The sequence below is a fragment of the Gracilinanus agilis genome, chromosome 1 (genome assembly GCF_016433145.1).
Source record: "Gracilinanus agilis isolate LMUSP501 chromosome 1, AgileGrace, whole genome shotgun sequence".
Taxonomy (NCBI): Eukaryota; Metazoa; Chordata; class Mammalia; order Didelphimorphia; family Didelphidae; genus Gracilinanus; species Gracilinanus agilis.
This window is the reverse complement of record NC_058130.1, coordinates 707,196,478-707,212,766: the sequence shown is the minus strand read 5'-3', so window position 1 is coordinate 707,212,766 and position 16,289 is coordinate 707,196,478. Positions and strand designations below refer to the sequence as shown.

Here is a 16,289-nt window from a genome sequence, read left to right as displayed (position 1 = left end):
TGGGTAAAATGAACTGTTTTTTGTTAAGGTAGGAGAGATCTAGCCATGTCTATAGGTAGCATAGAGGAGCCAGTTAGAGACTGAAGATTAATGAGGGGTGTGATATTATAGGCTAAAATATTGGGCTGAATTTAACAAAATTAAATTGAATAAAGGTAAATGAAAAGCTTAAAATACAAGATAAGAAAGCAATTTGTCTGACAAAAATATCAGGGGGCTTTAGTTCAAGCTCAATATGAATCAACTGAGTGATATAGCAGCCAAGAAAGCTAATATGAACTTGGCTTGTGTTAACAAATGAATGAGTAAAAAAACATTTATTAAGTACTTATATGCTAGGTTCAATTGGACTACATCTAATCTAATGTACTGCATTTAGGTTTGGAGGGCTATATTTCAGAAAGGGCATTGATAAGTTGGAAAGGACCCATGCTTTAGTGTCATATTCATTTAGCCTCTAGTTCCCCTTCCAAAGCCATTCCTTCAACTTGTATGGGTGCCTTAGAGGAGTAGTAGAATATTCATTTCCTCAGGATTCTATGGATAATCCTGAGGGACTGCAATTTATAATACTACAAATCCCCACCAGTGTGCTTCACATGAGTAACTAGCTGGTAGATATAGTTAGCTTTCAGTTTGTACAAAACATTTCTCTCAAAATCTGGGGTATATTCTTCCACAAATACCAGAATATCTGTGGGGAGGTGGACACCAAATTAAAGTTTAATGGTGAGGTATATTTAGAGAGCACACATGTAGCAGAAGAGTATCTCCAGACTGGTCCTGGAAGTTCTTTTCTTCCTTTGAGAAGTTTTTTGTGGGATGTGACATTAGTGACAGATGAGTTGTTCTGCTGGACTGGTTCCTTGCAAGGCATGGGATCTCTTTTTTTAATGTCTTTATTTTATTTTAATAACAAAATTTCACACATTTTCCAAAGTTATATGATTCATGTTGTCTCTCTCCTTTCCCTCCTCCTTCCCAGAACTGACAAGCAATTTAATCTGGGTTATACGTGTATTATAATGTAAAACATACTTTCATATTATTCATTTTTGTAAGTCAATAATCTTATAAAATCAAAACCCCAAATCATATACATGGGATCTCTTCTAGGAAAGTTAAAATGTACCTAGAGACTTTGTTGTCCTTTCAAGCTCTTGAGACCAGCTCTAAATAGACCAGAGAAAAAGAGAATGAGAGATGAAGGTTTTCTTTTGTATGTGTCATATGTGGCGTCCAACCTGAGGCTAATGAGATGAGAGACTGAGTAATATAGCACAGCTTTATTGTAGGAAAGGAAGTGGGGGGGGAGGAAAGGGGAGCAAGGGGGGTAGCCTGCAACTTGTAGATGGCGAAGGGGCTCCATTAAGGTGAAGGGAGGAATCTTTTATAGGGCGGTGGTCTGGGATTAGGTAATCTCAATTATCTCTATTGGGCAAAGTTGGGGTACTTGGGTGAAGTTCATTGGATGGCCTTAATTGACAGCTTTGGGGGTGGGGGCTTTTGGTTGCCAGGTTTGTATAGTCCTTAGTATGGTAGACAGTATAAGTCTAGAACATCAATCCATCATGGATTTGTCAGGTCACAGCATGGGAAGTAACAGTGTCTTATGAAGTGGGACTACTTGCTTTGTTCTGGAGTTCCAGCAGGTACAGGGGAAGAGGGGGCTATTGGTCTCAGTAGGGAAGAGGGAAGGGGAAAAGGGGTTTTGGTCCCATAATCTATCAGTATGCACATCCAGTTCTGACTCATCAATCCCTGAGTCAACAGGTTTTGAAGGCCAGTTAGAAAACCATTCATCATCACATAATATCAACCCTTCAATCATGCATGGTTTTAAACCAGTTCCCCCAAGATTCTACAAGGTTGCTTGTATTGGAATCAGCTAAAGAATATCTGCACATGCTTCAAGGATTGGCCTTCATAGAACAGTTCACCCATGGTATATACCTAATGAATTAGTGAGTTTTGGGGTCTGAAGAAAATAATTAAAAAGAGGAATGTTTCTTTTACTTTTTACATTTAATAGTAGTTGTCCTCCAAATAAATAATTTCATAAGGTTAGTGATAAACTAATCTCTTGAAAAAAAGAGACATGTAATAGTAACTTATCTTAGTGAATTTTACTGAAGAACATTCTTTGCAATCAGTAGGCCTTATGAGAACAGGAGATACTTAAGCCATTTTTCAGATCTCTCTTGAGTCTCTGCCAGCTATCTAAATAGCACAAGGGCCTATGGTCTCAGCCCAGCAAGCTGAGGGTATTAATAACTCTCAAATGGCTCCTGGGCGTTGTAGAACTACTAAGGGCTAGTGGAAGGATACCAGCAACTAAAAAGGCTCATTGAATATTCTTTTTTATTCAAACAAGATTCTTCTAGTTCCCAGTGATTCTGGGGTCAGTGATTGGCTTGAGAGAACACTGAGGACAGTATCAGAAGGCTTATTTTTCTTACCTCTGCTTAGAATGCAGAAATCCATTATCTATAGTGATTTAGGTGCTCATAAAAAAGTCCTAAAATGAGTCATTTGCCAAGATGAACATTGTTAGAATTTTGAAAATAGGGAGAGATTGTATCAGTATACAGAATGTACAGCAAAGTGACCTGCAACAGATTGCATACATTAAGCAAAGTAAACCATCAGTAGGAACTGAATGTTTAAAATGACCGTTGAGTGTCTTGCTGAAGTGTTACTTAGTGCTTCTAAGCACAAGGAGACTGTGATGTACCTCATGGAGACAGTGTGTTAGATAAGTTCTATTCAGGCATGAGTTATAGAGCTGTTAGCTGTGAATTCAATGTTAATAAATTAATAAGTACAGTTAAAAAAGGGGAAATTTGCCAATTTGTATGTGAGGCTGCTTTGGAAAGTGCTAATGTAAATGTCATGACCAGAGGTGCTCAGAAACCTAACCCTGTATTTGCTCTAGGAGCAATGGTTTGGTATTTGCTAATTTTGTATATCTAGAGACTTACTAGAGAATAACTACCTCAAATGACAAAAACAAATTAATTTTTTTCTCATCTGAGTTTACATAACTAAGTGGATCTTAGGTAAAGAACCCTGCACTACAAATCTAGCCTTTTAGCTGTCCCTCGAGCACTTAAGGATGTTCTAGCTTTTGAAGTTTGCTGCCTAATATTGTTAGAGCTACACAGGATCCCTAAATTCCCAACTAAAAAATGCTGATTTCCAGCCATTCTACTTGGAGCTTTGGTAAATTATAGAATCAGTTAGGTTTGCCAATGGAAAGGTAATCCTTTTGTTTGCACCTACCAACTATATTAAAATACCAGTAGATGCTTATAAAGCACCTTTTAATGTACCACAGCCATGGGGAGGGGGTTGGTGTAGAAAGAGAAATAAAATGTCCAAACAACCAGATTGTTGATAATATAGTAATCAGCCAGCTAATTAGCCTTTATTGTCTACTATGTGCCAGGCTAAAGTACTTGGGGATACAAATAAAAACAATAAACAATCCTCCATCTTAAGGCTCTCACAGTCTAGCGGGGGAGACAATATGAAAACAACTATGTACAAACAAGCTATAGACATACATATATATACATTACATACTTGTGGAAGTAACAGCCTGGAGCCCAGTGGCGGCAGATTATAGATTATGTGGAATTGTTGTTTGTCCTTCATTTTCGAGAGGACCATTGACAGCATGAAGGTGATAGCTTGACTTGTGAGCAAATTGAAGGGAGGCAGAGTTGTACAGAGCAGTCAGCTTCATTCTCTAGACAAGTCAGGACTACTGGTGATAGCTCGAGATGCAGGAGATAACCTCAGATCTTGGATGTCTGACCAAGCTCAAACCAAGATGTCACCTGCTTCTGCCACCTTCATAAACAAATTGCTCTTGTTCCACCGGGGGAAATCTTTATGTGCTTGGGGTAGACATCCTTCTAACTCACCAACTGGTGGAGGAGAGTAAGGAATAAAAGACTAGAAAGGTGGGTTATGGAGGATTCTCAAAGCTAACCAGAGGATTTAATATTTCATCCTGGATTTAGTAGTATAAAGGATAATTTAATTATGCAACTTCAGTTTATAGTCATTGTTTTAATGCCTCTTTATACCTTGATGCCCTCTGCATGTAATCCCATTGGATATTGACATTTTAGCAATAAACTGTAACTATAGATTTAATAAATAATAATCCTAGTTATTAAATGAACAACTATGTATGAGAATCAGTGATCAATAATCATAAAATAATAAGGAAAATCCCTTAAAGTGTCTTACAAAAGTACCTTGCCTGTAGCATCCACAAATATATCCAGGAGTTTCTGAGGCTGTGGAGTCATATTATCTCAGTTGACTCTGAAATCATAGAATAACCTTGGCCATCCTTATTATCTCCATATATGGAATGGATGGCTGTGTCATCTGTCCTATAGAAAACTATGATAAACCTGTCTTTGGAAGAAGGAATTGAGCTGCAGGATCCTTTTCAATGGAAATGACAACTGCCTGATCTAACAAAATTAAGGCTGCCCTACTTTCAAAGGAAAAAGATTGTTGGCTGCCTCCTCCTCCTCTGCTTCATTGGGGGAGGGGTTTGTGTAATCTTACTCTGCTGCCTAAGCTATAAATATCTATAAAACTGTAAAGTTTGAAGTCTTAGACTAAGCTGGATGTGCCCAGAGGCCCCGACTTCATGATGTACAGCTCTTACAAGAAAGTCTCTTTAGCTTAGAAGATTGTTCCCCAGTATTTTTTTTACGATAGGGAGCCTCTGGAGTGTATTGAATAGGAAGGTGACATGTCACATCTACCCTTTAGGAAAATCAATTTGACAGCTGTTTGGAGAATGGGTTGAAGTTATTTGCAGTAGTTCAAGTGTAAAGTGATGAGGACCTGCTTTAGGATGGGCAGTGTCAGAGGAGAAAAAGGGGAATATACAAGAGATTTTACAGAGGTAGAAATGGCACTGTCTGAATATGGTGGGGTGTAGTTGTGCGTGAGAGTAAGTTGAGGATGACACTGAGGTTGGGAGCCTGGGTAAATATAATAGTGGTACTCTTGAGAATAGCAACTTAGGAAGAAGACAGAGTTTTGGTGTAGAGTTCAGTTTTGGACATGTTGAAATTAAGGTGTTTAAGAAGTTTTAAGGTGTTTAAGAAGTTCTAGTTTAAGAAGTCTAAAAGGCAGTTTCAGATGGAAAATTGAAAAAAGGTTGAGAATCATTAGCACAAAGATGGTAATTCAAACCAGGGAAATGAGATTACCAAATGAAAATAGTGTAGAGGGAGAAAAAAAACCAAGGGCATGACAGAGCCTTGGGAGACTGGCCCCTCTAAGGGGTGTGTGCTGGCTAAAGATCAAGCTAAGGAGATAGAGAAGCAGTCAGACAGGTAGGAAAAGAAATGAGAGAGATCAGAAAAACACAGAGAAAACAGTATTCAGGAGAAGGTGATTGACAAGTTATAGTGAGGTCAAGAATGATGAGAATTTAGAAAAGGACATTAGATTTGATAATGGAAAAAACAAGTTTATAGTTCATCCTGGTGTTCATACAGTGTCACTGGAGTTTGAACAGAGATTAGAAGTCAAACTATAGAGATACAAGTTTAAAGAAAAAGTACAGCCTTACCAAGGAGTTTAATAAAAGGAGAGAAATTGTATGATAGCAATTACGAAAGAACAGATCAAGCGAATATTTTTCTGAGGATGGGGAATACTGGTAGCGAGGGAACTAAAGATAAGTGAATTAACAGGAATGATAGAACAGATGATCTGCTGGAGAAGATGGGCTAGAATAGGATCCCTTATGAATGCATGTTACCTTGGCATGTGCGATGGTAGAGGAGAAAGTTACAGAAAACACCTCAATGATGTGAAATGAGGAACAGAGGGAGTTCATGATGGATGGCCCAATTTTTCAGTGAAATATGAATCGAGGTTCCCAGCCGAGAGGGTGTATTTCAATATAATGTTTTTATTTATAATCATATAGTTTGCAAATTTAAAAATATTATTCTAAAAGGGGGTTCATGGGCTTGACCAGACCAATCATCAGAGGTCCATGACACAAAAATGGTTAAGAACTCCTACTTTAAGATTATTTCCCTTCTACTGTGTATATCATGTGCATTTATTTACATATCTTTTCCATAGCAGGTAAGCTCCTTGAGGGCAAGAACTACTTTTTGACTTTCTTTGTATTTAGCTCTTAGCATAATGTCTGACACAGGGGAATCCTTAAATACTTTTGATTAGTAACAGAGTGGGAATCATTTTGTCAAGATCAAAATATCTTACAGTAGTGGTGTAAAATTTAAATGTATATAAGAATCCTTGCAGGCTGCATATTGACCTACAAAATCACATATAATATCTGTGGTGTTTTATTGTATTTTTATTAAATATTTCCCAGTTATATTTTGATCTCTTTGGGGCCTACAATCCTTGCTGTTTACCACTCTTTAATTCTTTAGTCCTTGACACCTAGTTTTAATTTTTCTGTTCTTTTTTAAAAAATAGATTTTCACTGATTTTACTGTTTATTTTTACATCATCAGAAATTTCCCCAGTATTTCTCTTCCTTCCTAGAAAGTTGTTTCAAATAAAAATGTTTTTTAATGACAAAGTCAGTATAACTGATTAATACAATGGAAAAATCATGAAAATATATACAATTTACCCTATTCATGTTCCTCTTACTTTGACATCATCTCTCTTCTTTCAAACCAGTTCTTTGTAATTTTGCAACCTTCACTTTTGGTTTGTGGTTTTTCTTTTCAATTATATTATTGTCATTGTATACATTGTTTTCCTTGGCTCTGATTACTTCACTCTACATCAGCTTATATAGCTCTTTCCATGCTTCTCTGTTTTTATTATATTTCATCATTTCTAATCTATCATTTATCATCATTTCTAAAGCACAGTAACCATATTACATTTATGTACCACAATTTTAGTCATTGCCCAAATGATAAGCTTAAAACTGCACTAAGACTATTGGGACACCAACAACAACAAGATTATCTTGGATGCTAAACTTCTATCAGAGAAATCTGACAAATTTTTTTCTTTTCCACTTGACTACTTTTATTCTTACTCTAGAACACTGATTTTTTTGTAGCTTTTCAGTTATGTAATCAATTACTTTATCTTTTGTAATTTCCTGCATCTTTTATTGGGTTAAGAATATATTTCCTGCCTAAATCAGTGAAATGTATGATCTGCTTTTCTTCTAATTTTTTAAAAATAGTGTGATCTTTAATGTTAAGGTTACACATGGATTTAAAATGTGTTGTAGAATATTCTGTCAGACTCCACAATTTTCCCAGTTTTTATCAAATAGGGAATTTTTTGGCTTATTGAGTTCCATTGTTTCAGATTCTCCATAGTTCATTCTGTTCCAATGATTTATTTTTTAATAAGCTCAAGGTGGTTTTGATGACTGTTGCTTTGTCATTTAATTTGGTCTAGAAATGCTATTCCCCCTTTGTCCCTACCTCTTTTTTATAATTTTCCATAGTTTTCCAAATTTCTTTTATCAATTTCTATGAAGTATCTGATAATTTGCAGCTACATTAAAAGTATAAATTAACTTTAATAGTACTGTCCCTTTTATTATATTATGATCCAGTCATGAGCATTGAACATTTCTCTAGTTTTTAAAGTTCTTAATTTAAGAAACACTTTGTAATTAAATCTATACAAGTATTTTGTAGGCTTTGGTAGACTGCTCCCTGGGTATTTTATCTATTTCATAGTCATTTAGAATGAGATTTCCTTTCCTTTTTTTTTTTAAAACTCTTACCTTCAGAGTTGGGAATCATTACCATGGCTATAAAAAATGATAAGCCAAGATGATTTCAGAAAAATCTGCATGAACTGATGCAGAGTGAAATAAGCAGAACTGGGAGAACATTGTACACAGTAACAGTAACATAGTTTGATAATCAACTGTGAAAACTTGGCTACTCTCAGCAATGAATGATCTGGGTCAGCCCTGAAAGATGTGACAGGGAATGCTATCTCCAGAGAAAGAATTGTTAGTTAGATGGATGTGGATCAAAGCATACTCTCTTTCAAATCAGTGTATTTTTGGATTAATTTTGAGATTTTGGTTTTGTAAGAGTGTACTCTTATGACAATGACCAATATGGAAGTGTTTTGCCTGATTAAAAAAAAAATCATTACTGTGTATTGGTTCCAAGGCAGAGGAGTGGTAAGTCCTTGCCCAGGGTCACACAGCTAGGAAGTCTGTCTACATTTGAACCCAGGACCTCCCATCTCTAGAACTGACTCTCAATCCACTGAGCCATGAAGCTGCCCCGAGATTTCCTTTTCTATTGTTGTTTCTTGGATTTTGTTATTATAGAAAAGCTTTTGCTTTTTTGAGGGTTTCTATTGTCCCAATTAGTATTTTTGTTGATTCCATAGGGTTTCCTGTCATCAAAAAATAAGAATAATTTTATTTCCTTTCTATTTATCTTCATGGCTTTAACTCCTTCCTCATTTTATTGTTAGCATTTCCAAAACTATATAAAAATAGTGGTGAGTGGGCATCCTTGCTTTATTACTGTATTTATAGGGAAAGTTTATAGTATATCCCCATTGCATATAAAATTTGCTTTTGGTTTTAGATAATTTTTATGAAATAAAAAACCAGATCTATATGCCTATATTTGGCTCTTCAACTCATTCAGAAGTCATAATTTTTTCTAGTGTTGGTGATCATTGGAACTAAAAGAGAATTTGGATGTAGTCCATCCTGCCCCCCTGTCAAACCTCTCCCACCAAGAAAGGTATTCTATGGCCATGAGTCCTGGGAGCTGTGGGAGAAGTACCTCATACAGGTCAATGAATACACAGGAGAAAGAGTAATGAATCTGGAAAACAGAAGTCTATTTGAAAAACAAATCATTACTTTTTAATGAATGAGAACAATTTTAGCACACAAATCCACATCAATTTCATGAATTAACCAATAAAGTGCCAGGCACTTCATCTACATAGAACAAATGACTACACTATAAAATATATAGCTGCACAAGCATCCATATCTACCTGGAATGTAAATTAAACTATGCCTAGCTAGAAGGCAGGAAGTAGGAACACAGTAATCTTTTAAAATAAGGAAAACAGGAAAAGACCATCTACTGTTGAAAGAGGCAGGACAAGAGAATCTATGTTCCCACCATCAAGAGACAGTTATATCTTCCTCCTCTTCCTTCTTCTGTATGGAGAGAAAGAAAGCAAACTTTGGGAGAGGTTAAAGGAGAAAGAATCCTTGTTCTAAAATCTTCCTTTCTGTCTAGTCATCTGGTGGCTAAAAGAAGAAACTAAGGGAGGGAAGTCATAACTGGCAGCTGAGAGAAACTGCCTACTCTGTGACATCAAATGAGGTCACCAGAAATGGAGAGCTGGGAACAGCTACCAGCCACAAAAAGGAGTAGCTATGACATCTCTTGTCACTACTTGCAAAGGCTTCAAAACAAAACGATTTCAAAGAAGTTAGCTACATTCCCTAAGACAAAAAATATTTTCACAATTAGATCATTTAAGCATACAAAAAAAAAATCTACTTTCATTGGAAGAAAGGACCTAATCTCACTCTTTAAAGCTGAATTTAGGGGCAAAGGAGGGATAGGTCTAAGAATGAAAATAAGAGAATGGAGAGAGGTACCTAACTGAATATTTCAGAATCTGGTTGTTTAAAAAAATTCCTCTAGCAAGCTTTCATTAATCCTAAAGGGGAAAAAAAAAGCTTTAAATCTGGGATAAACAGAAATGTAAATTAAAACAACTCTTAAGTCCCACCTCTTACCTGTCGGATTGACAATGATGGAAAAGAAAAATGAGAAATGTTGGGAGTGTCTGTGGTTGGAAAAGAACACTAATGCACCATCGGTGCGGTTGTAAAATGGTTCAGCCATTCTGAAAAACTACTTGGAACTATACTAAAAAAGGTCACTAAATTGCATACTCTGACTTAGTGATAGGACTACAAGGTCTATACTCAATGGAAATCAAAGAAAGAGGAAAAGGACTCATTTATACAAAAAATTCTATAGCAGCTTTTTTTATAGTAACAAAGAACTGGAAACTAAGAGAGTGCCCATCAATTGGGAGATGGCTAACCAAATTATGACATCTGAATGTAATAGAATACTATTATGCCATTAGAAATAATGAGTCTGAGAAACCTGAGAGGGCTTTTTGGAACTAATGCTGAATGAATAAATGAATGAATAAAATCAGGAGAACCACTGATACAATGACTATAACATTGTTAAGAAAAACAACTAGGAAAGATCTAAGAACAATGATCAATACAATAATCAACCATGGCTAAAAGAATAATGATGAATCATACTTCCTACCTCTTAGGAGAGAGGCAATGAACTAGAGGCACAGAATAACGTGTTTCTAGACATGCATGGTGAGTATGTGGATATATATTTGTTATAAGGAAGGGTTATTTTTTTGGAGGGGGATAATTATGGAGGCAGTGGAAGGTGAAGTGATGGGAGTTACCAAAAAAATAGAAAGTTAATGAAACATTTCAAAATTGCATGAAAGAAAACAGAAAGAAGTTCAAATAAGATAAGATAGTGTTGGAAATAACATGTAAAATTTAATCTTTAAAAAACAAATTGCATCAGAGATTCATAGTTATCATATACAATCTTTTTTCTTTTTATAAGGAAATGTTCATGTTGGTTGATGTTTTAAAAACTTTTTATAAAGTTTTCTCTAAATTCTTACCAAATTAAAATGCAGTATTTGCTTAAAGTTACTTAATTTAACTGAATTAATAAAAACACATTACCAATATAAGATAGTTTGGAGGTTAACTTTGATTATGCAAAATTCAACACATTTATTAAATGCCTACTATGTGTAATGCACTGCCCTAGGTGCGGGAATGGAATGCATAGCAACTTGAGCAGGAGTATTCTTTGAAGGTCAGGTAAACTATTCACCTTGTTTTCAAGTTCAGGTGACTGCTACCATACACCACTGGTGAAGGCATAAATCAATGACATGAATAGTGTTTGAGAGGCAAGAATATCACCTTTAGAAGAGAATTTGACAAACTAAAATTATGACTTGAAAGAGTAGTCACAAGGTTTCTCTTCTCTGATATTGAATAAAGCTGGAGTGCTGGACAAAGACGGTAACATAATCATTAATCCTTGTGCTTTGTTTCCAGCATTAATTCTCTGATCTTGAATCCTAGATGCCCTCATACTAGTTTTTCTCCATATTTATTACATTCAAGAGATATGAATTTTCTGATGTCTAATGAGGTATGAGCTCAGAATGAAAGTCTTTCCACATTCTTTACATTCATAAGGTTTCTCACCTGTGTGAATTCTCTGATGCTGAATAAGGTTTGAATAAGCCCTGAAGATTTTCCCACATTCATAACACTCATAAGGTTTTTCTCCTGTATGAATTCTTAAATGTTTAATGAGGCCTGAACTCAAACTGAAGGCTTTCCCACATTTGTTACACTCATAGGGTTTCTCCCCAGTATGAATTCTCTGGTGATAAATAAGAGATGTACGGTCACTGAAGGCTTTCCCACATTCATTACACTCAAAGGATTTGTCTCCACTATGAACTCTCTGATGATTAATAAGATAAGAATTTAGGATAAAAGTTTTTCCACATTCCTTACATGAATAGGGTTTCTCTCCAGTGTGAATTTTTTGATGTTGAATTAGGTTTGAGGAGACATTAAAAGCTTTCCCACATTCACTACACTCATATGGTTTTTCCCCAGTGTGAATTCTCTGATGGCGAATTAGGCTTGACCCCTGGCTGAAGGATTTTCCACAATCATTACACTCATATGGTTTTTCTCCAGTATGAACCCTCTGATGCTGAATAAGATTCGAGGATGCAATGAATGTTTTTCCACATTCATTACATTCATAGGGTTTTTCTCCTGTGTGAATCCTCTGGTGTCTAATGAGGCTTGAACTCTGTTTGAAGGCTTTCCCACATTCATTACATTTATAGACTTTATCTGTGCGTTTTCTCTGACGCTTGACGTAAGTTGAACTCTGCCTTAAATGTTTTCCATATATTCTAGGTTTATAGGTTTTCCCTTCTGTATGATTTTTCTGATGCATAATTAGGTCTGAATTCTGTTTGGATTTTTGATCCATGTTATCATATTGTTGGGGTTTCTCTCTTGAGGAAATTCTAACAGGGTTAGAATTCAAATTGAGGTTTCTTCCAAATTCATTATATTTCTGGTCTTTCTCTTCTTCAGGTGGATTTTGATCCATCACTGTCATTGACCTCAACTGTCTCTTGTGAGAAAGGAATTTACCTGTAGAAGACTGTAAATCATCGTTTGACCTGTCTTCAGATTCACAGGCTTCTCTATATTTAGGGCTATGGGGAACATCCCCTATGATTCTTTCCAGTATCATATTCTGGGAATCCACTTCTTCAGAAATCTCCTGCTTTATCAACAGCTCCTCGTTCTCAGTCTTGGTCTCACAACCTGAAACAAATTAAAAAAATACAAATGTTACTTGTTCTCTCTTCCTGGGGAAGGGAAAAGAGGGTGTGGGAAAAGAACAATCTCTGAGACAAAGATGTTTCCCATCAGAGTGGCAGTTTAATAGATACTAATACCTCAGAAAGTTACTGTGGATAGTATGGTCCCACTGGAATGGAAAGAATGAACAGATGGAGGAATAGCCTAAACTGGGAACTGGGAATAAGTAGGACTATTATAGACAATAAATAGGGAAGAGGGATAATAAGATGAATAGTAACTTAGATAGCAACTAAACTAGCTCAAAATCTCTCATTTTACTGAAAAGGCAACTGAGCCCCTTAGGAATTAAGAGACATGCCTAAATTTACCTATCAAGTACACTGACCATACATAGAAGACTGTATTAAATTCTTGGCACATTTTAAGAGGATTATTAATAAACATAATCTTGTCTGGTACAGGCTAACTATATGGTGAGATATTTACAAATAATATATGAATAAGTCATTTTAGTGAAATCTTAGAAAGGAACATGAAAATTACAAGTATTTGAAATTATCATATGGACAAATGATAGACTAGTTTTGCTTAACTCCAGGGCTCTCCAATGAATGAATTGTTTATAGGATTTATTTACTGGTAAATACCTAGTAATATTAAAAAAAAGGAAGAGGCCAGACAATCGTTTTCCAGCATTATTGTTGTAAAGTATATCCTTTAAAACGAAATTCATAGGTAGTCAGTCTCTGTGAAGTTCTTTTCAAATCAAGAAGTCTATGATTTTATGTCATACTAAATTAATCCTATTGTCTTTTTAAAATTAAATAATTACTAGATCAATAAAATTAAATAATTACACATCAGGGAAGTACTGTAGACACTTCAGCAAGGCTTTTTAATAGTCTCATCCTATATATGTAGTTAGGCCAACTGATGATAGCCCAATGGCTAGCAAACCAATTTTTTGGTGAAATTAACATAAAAATATAAGCCATTAGCTCATAACCAAGTCATGTGAAGGGGGAGACCACAGTCACCTAAATGCCCTGACTTCCTGAATGGGAGGGCAGAAGTCCCTGAGGCCTCAGGTGGCATGGTGTAGTTAGGTGCCTGGAAATCAGAACATATGACCCAGATTGTCTAATCAGAAATTCAAGTAGGTATAACATCATGGGCTGTATAAGAGCTGGGGCAAGCAGAAACTGGAGGCTTTTTTGCCCAGTTTCCATCCTGAACTTTAGCTCACTCTTTCTGGCCTTAATTTGTCTGGCTTGACCATGTGCCAGAGTTGGTTGGGAATTCAGGACATGAAAACGCTGCTCACCTGGGAGACTATGGTAGTTAGAAAGACCTAGTTATAGCTTTCTTTCTCTCTTTTACAAAAAAAAATTTAAAAATATAAGTCTCCAAGATTAATTTTAACTATAACAATTTAGAATCCTAATTGAAAAAGTGTTAATGGATTAATAAAAATCTACCTAGAGGGTTCTAACAAAGTTTCTATAAGCTTCTGTCCTTAACTAAAATGTTTAACATAATAAGTACGTGATGTAGATAAAGATCTAGAAGGTATATTTGTCAAAAGTGATAAAGTATGTGAATAACAATAACGTTTACATAGTAATTTAAGGTTTAAAAAGCACTTTTCTCACAACTGTCAGATAAATTGTACAAGTTTTACTGTGTAAAAAGTGGATTTGGGAAATGTATAAAACTACATTTCCCGTGATCCAACATGGTCCAACTGATTTCCGTCTCCGACGTCTTGAGGCAGGGGAGAGCTTAAATCTCCTGGTTTAGGAGGGAGTGGGCGCTTTGGTGAGTAGGCGCTTCCAGGAAACAGGAGAGAGTAATGGAGGTGGCGGCAGTTTTGAATGCTTACAAGCGCGTGGTCTAATGATTTTATCTATCAACATGGCTTTAATTAAAATACTAATTTATATATTTATACCAGCCTTTATCATTTTTCATTTTTATAATTTGGCGAACCACACGGGAGTAATTCGAACTCTCAATTTTCTAGAGAGCCTAAGAAGAAGCCATGCGGCTCTGGGACCCAGAGTCTCAGAAGCGATTTTTTTCCTTGCCCAGTCCTCTCCCGATTTTTCCCAGCCTAGAGGCTGTTTTACGGGGAAGAGAGACAATGGTTTTAATTGCCGCTGGGCTGCTAATTATTTTGCTCAATGCCCCGGGCCTGGTGGCCCTTGCTGGCTCTGATAGAATGCCGGAGCCCAGCCAGTGTGCTCTCTGCTGCTGATCTCCTGACTACAAGCCTACACCATCGTTCCAGTCCCTGTGACTTTCCTGGGAGGCTTTTCTTGCCTCTGGTGCTGCTGATCCTGCTAATTCCACTCCAGAACCCCGAGCCCCAACAGCGATGACCTGCCGCCTTTGCTGAGATCGAGACCTCCAGAGACTGCTTCAGCTCTGATGCAAACCATTTGGGTATATTCCCCTTTCTCTCTACTTTCTTATAGGAGACATTTCTAGCCTTCCACGTGTTTCTCTACAGACCTAATTTAGCCACCCACACAAGCTCTACAGGTGGGATTTTCTACAATGACCCGACACCACGTGGACCTAGCATTTACCCTTAATGGGGCCGAATGGCCTATTCAGACTTGATTGTGATTGAAAACTGAACTCAGGGGAAGAAATATTCACCCCCATACCTGCTCAGAACTTTGAACTTTAAAAAACTCCTTAAACTCAGCAGAACTCAATCAAAAGAACCTTAAATTGAAACCAGGGGTGAACTTTTTAAAACCTCGGAACTGAATGAGCTTTAATTCTGTTTTAAAAAGACTGTATCTTACTGTATATTGTTAATTAGTTTTGTAAATTAATCTTGCTTATTTCGTTGATTTTCCTGTTGCACTGAATCATTTTACGCTAATGAAGTTTCTGCTTATGATGTTATTATATTTCCTAATTTACTTAAAGCTGACTTTATCAGAAACAATGCGGTTATATGTACCACCTATGAACATCTTATAGAGCACATGTCTTTTAAAAATTTATTCTGTCTTGGTAATTGCAAAGAACCTTGAAAGTTTTCCATGCTTTGAATATTACCTTGTAATTTTACAAGAGGTATTTTTTAACTTTTACTTTAAATCCTTAAGAATTGTTGTCTTAAAGGATAAAGCTTTTATATATTTTATTATAAGAGATATTATTGCCTTAAATGGGTAGAAGCATTCCTAATCCAGGATTTTTTTTAAAATACAGAGAGTCAAGGAGCTCCTGTATATTCTTTTCTATGGAAGCAATAACAGCATTTGCCAAGGGTTAAAAGTTGCAACAAGCATATAATTTTGAACATCATTGTTTGAAATGTGCTATTGGAAATAATGGTACTCTATTTGAATGTGCATTGTGAATCTGCTATTTTGTAAAAACCCACTTTCTCCAACAGAAAACCTCATTTTTGGGTAACATAACCCTTCTAGTTCTAAGCTATATATATATTTTTGAATTTTAAGACATTTTTTTTAATTAGAGAAATTGATTTTCCCTTTTTATCATCTTGTACTGGAAGTACATATATAATCATTATTTATCCTTTTTCTGATTCTACAGCAAATACCTGAGCCTATAGGACTGTGATTTAAATGCCTCTCTGATTCCAGAAGGGAATATGAAAGCCGTTAATAGTGCTAAAGAAAGCACATGGTCAGAGACTTGACTGACTAAATCTGCTTGGATTGCTGCAGTTCTATGCCAATACTTTAGGGCTTGAAGTTGGGGTTTGAGTCCTGGAGTCCCAGTCTTTTCTAAAACTTTAGAG

At 36.1% G+C, this 16,289-nt stretch overlaps 1 protein-coding gene across 1 annotated transcript in view; it reads right to left on the bottom strand.

Moving 5' to 3' along the window:
• LOC123256144 (zinc finger protein 260-like) overlaps positions 1–16,289 on the bottom strand; it is a 36,284-nt gene that overhangs the window by 17,099 nt on the left and 2,896 nt on the right. The window contains exon 2 of the mRNA XM_044684832.1: positions 11,265–12,499. Within this exon, the coding sequence (XP_044540767.1) occupies positions 11,265–12,499 (1,235 nt within the window). The remainder of the gene's footprint in view (positions 1–11,264; positions 12,500–16,289) is intronic.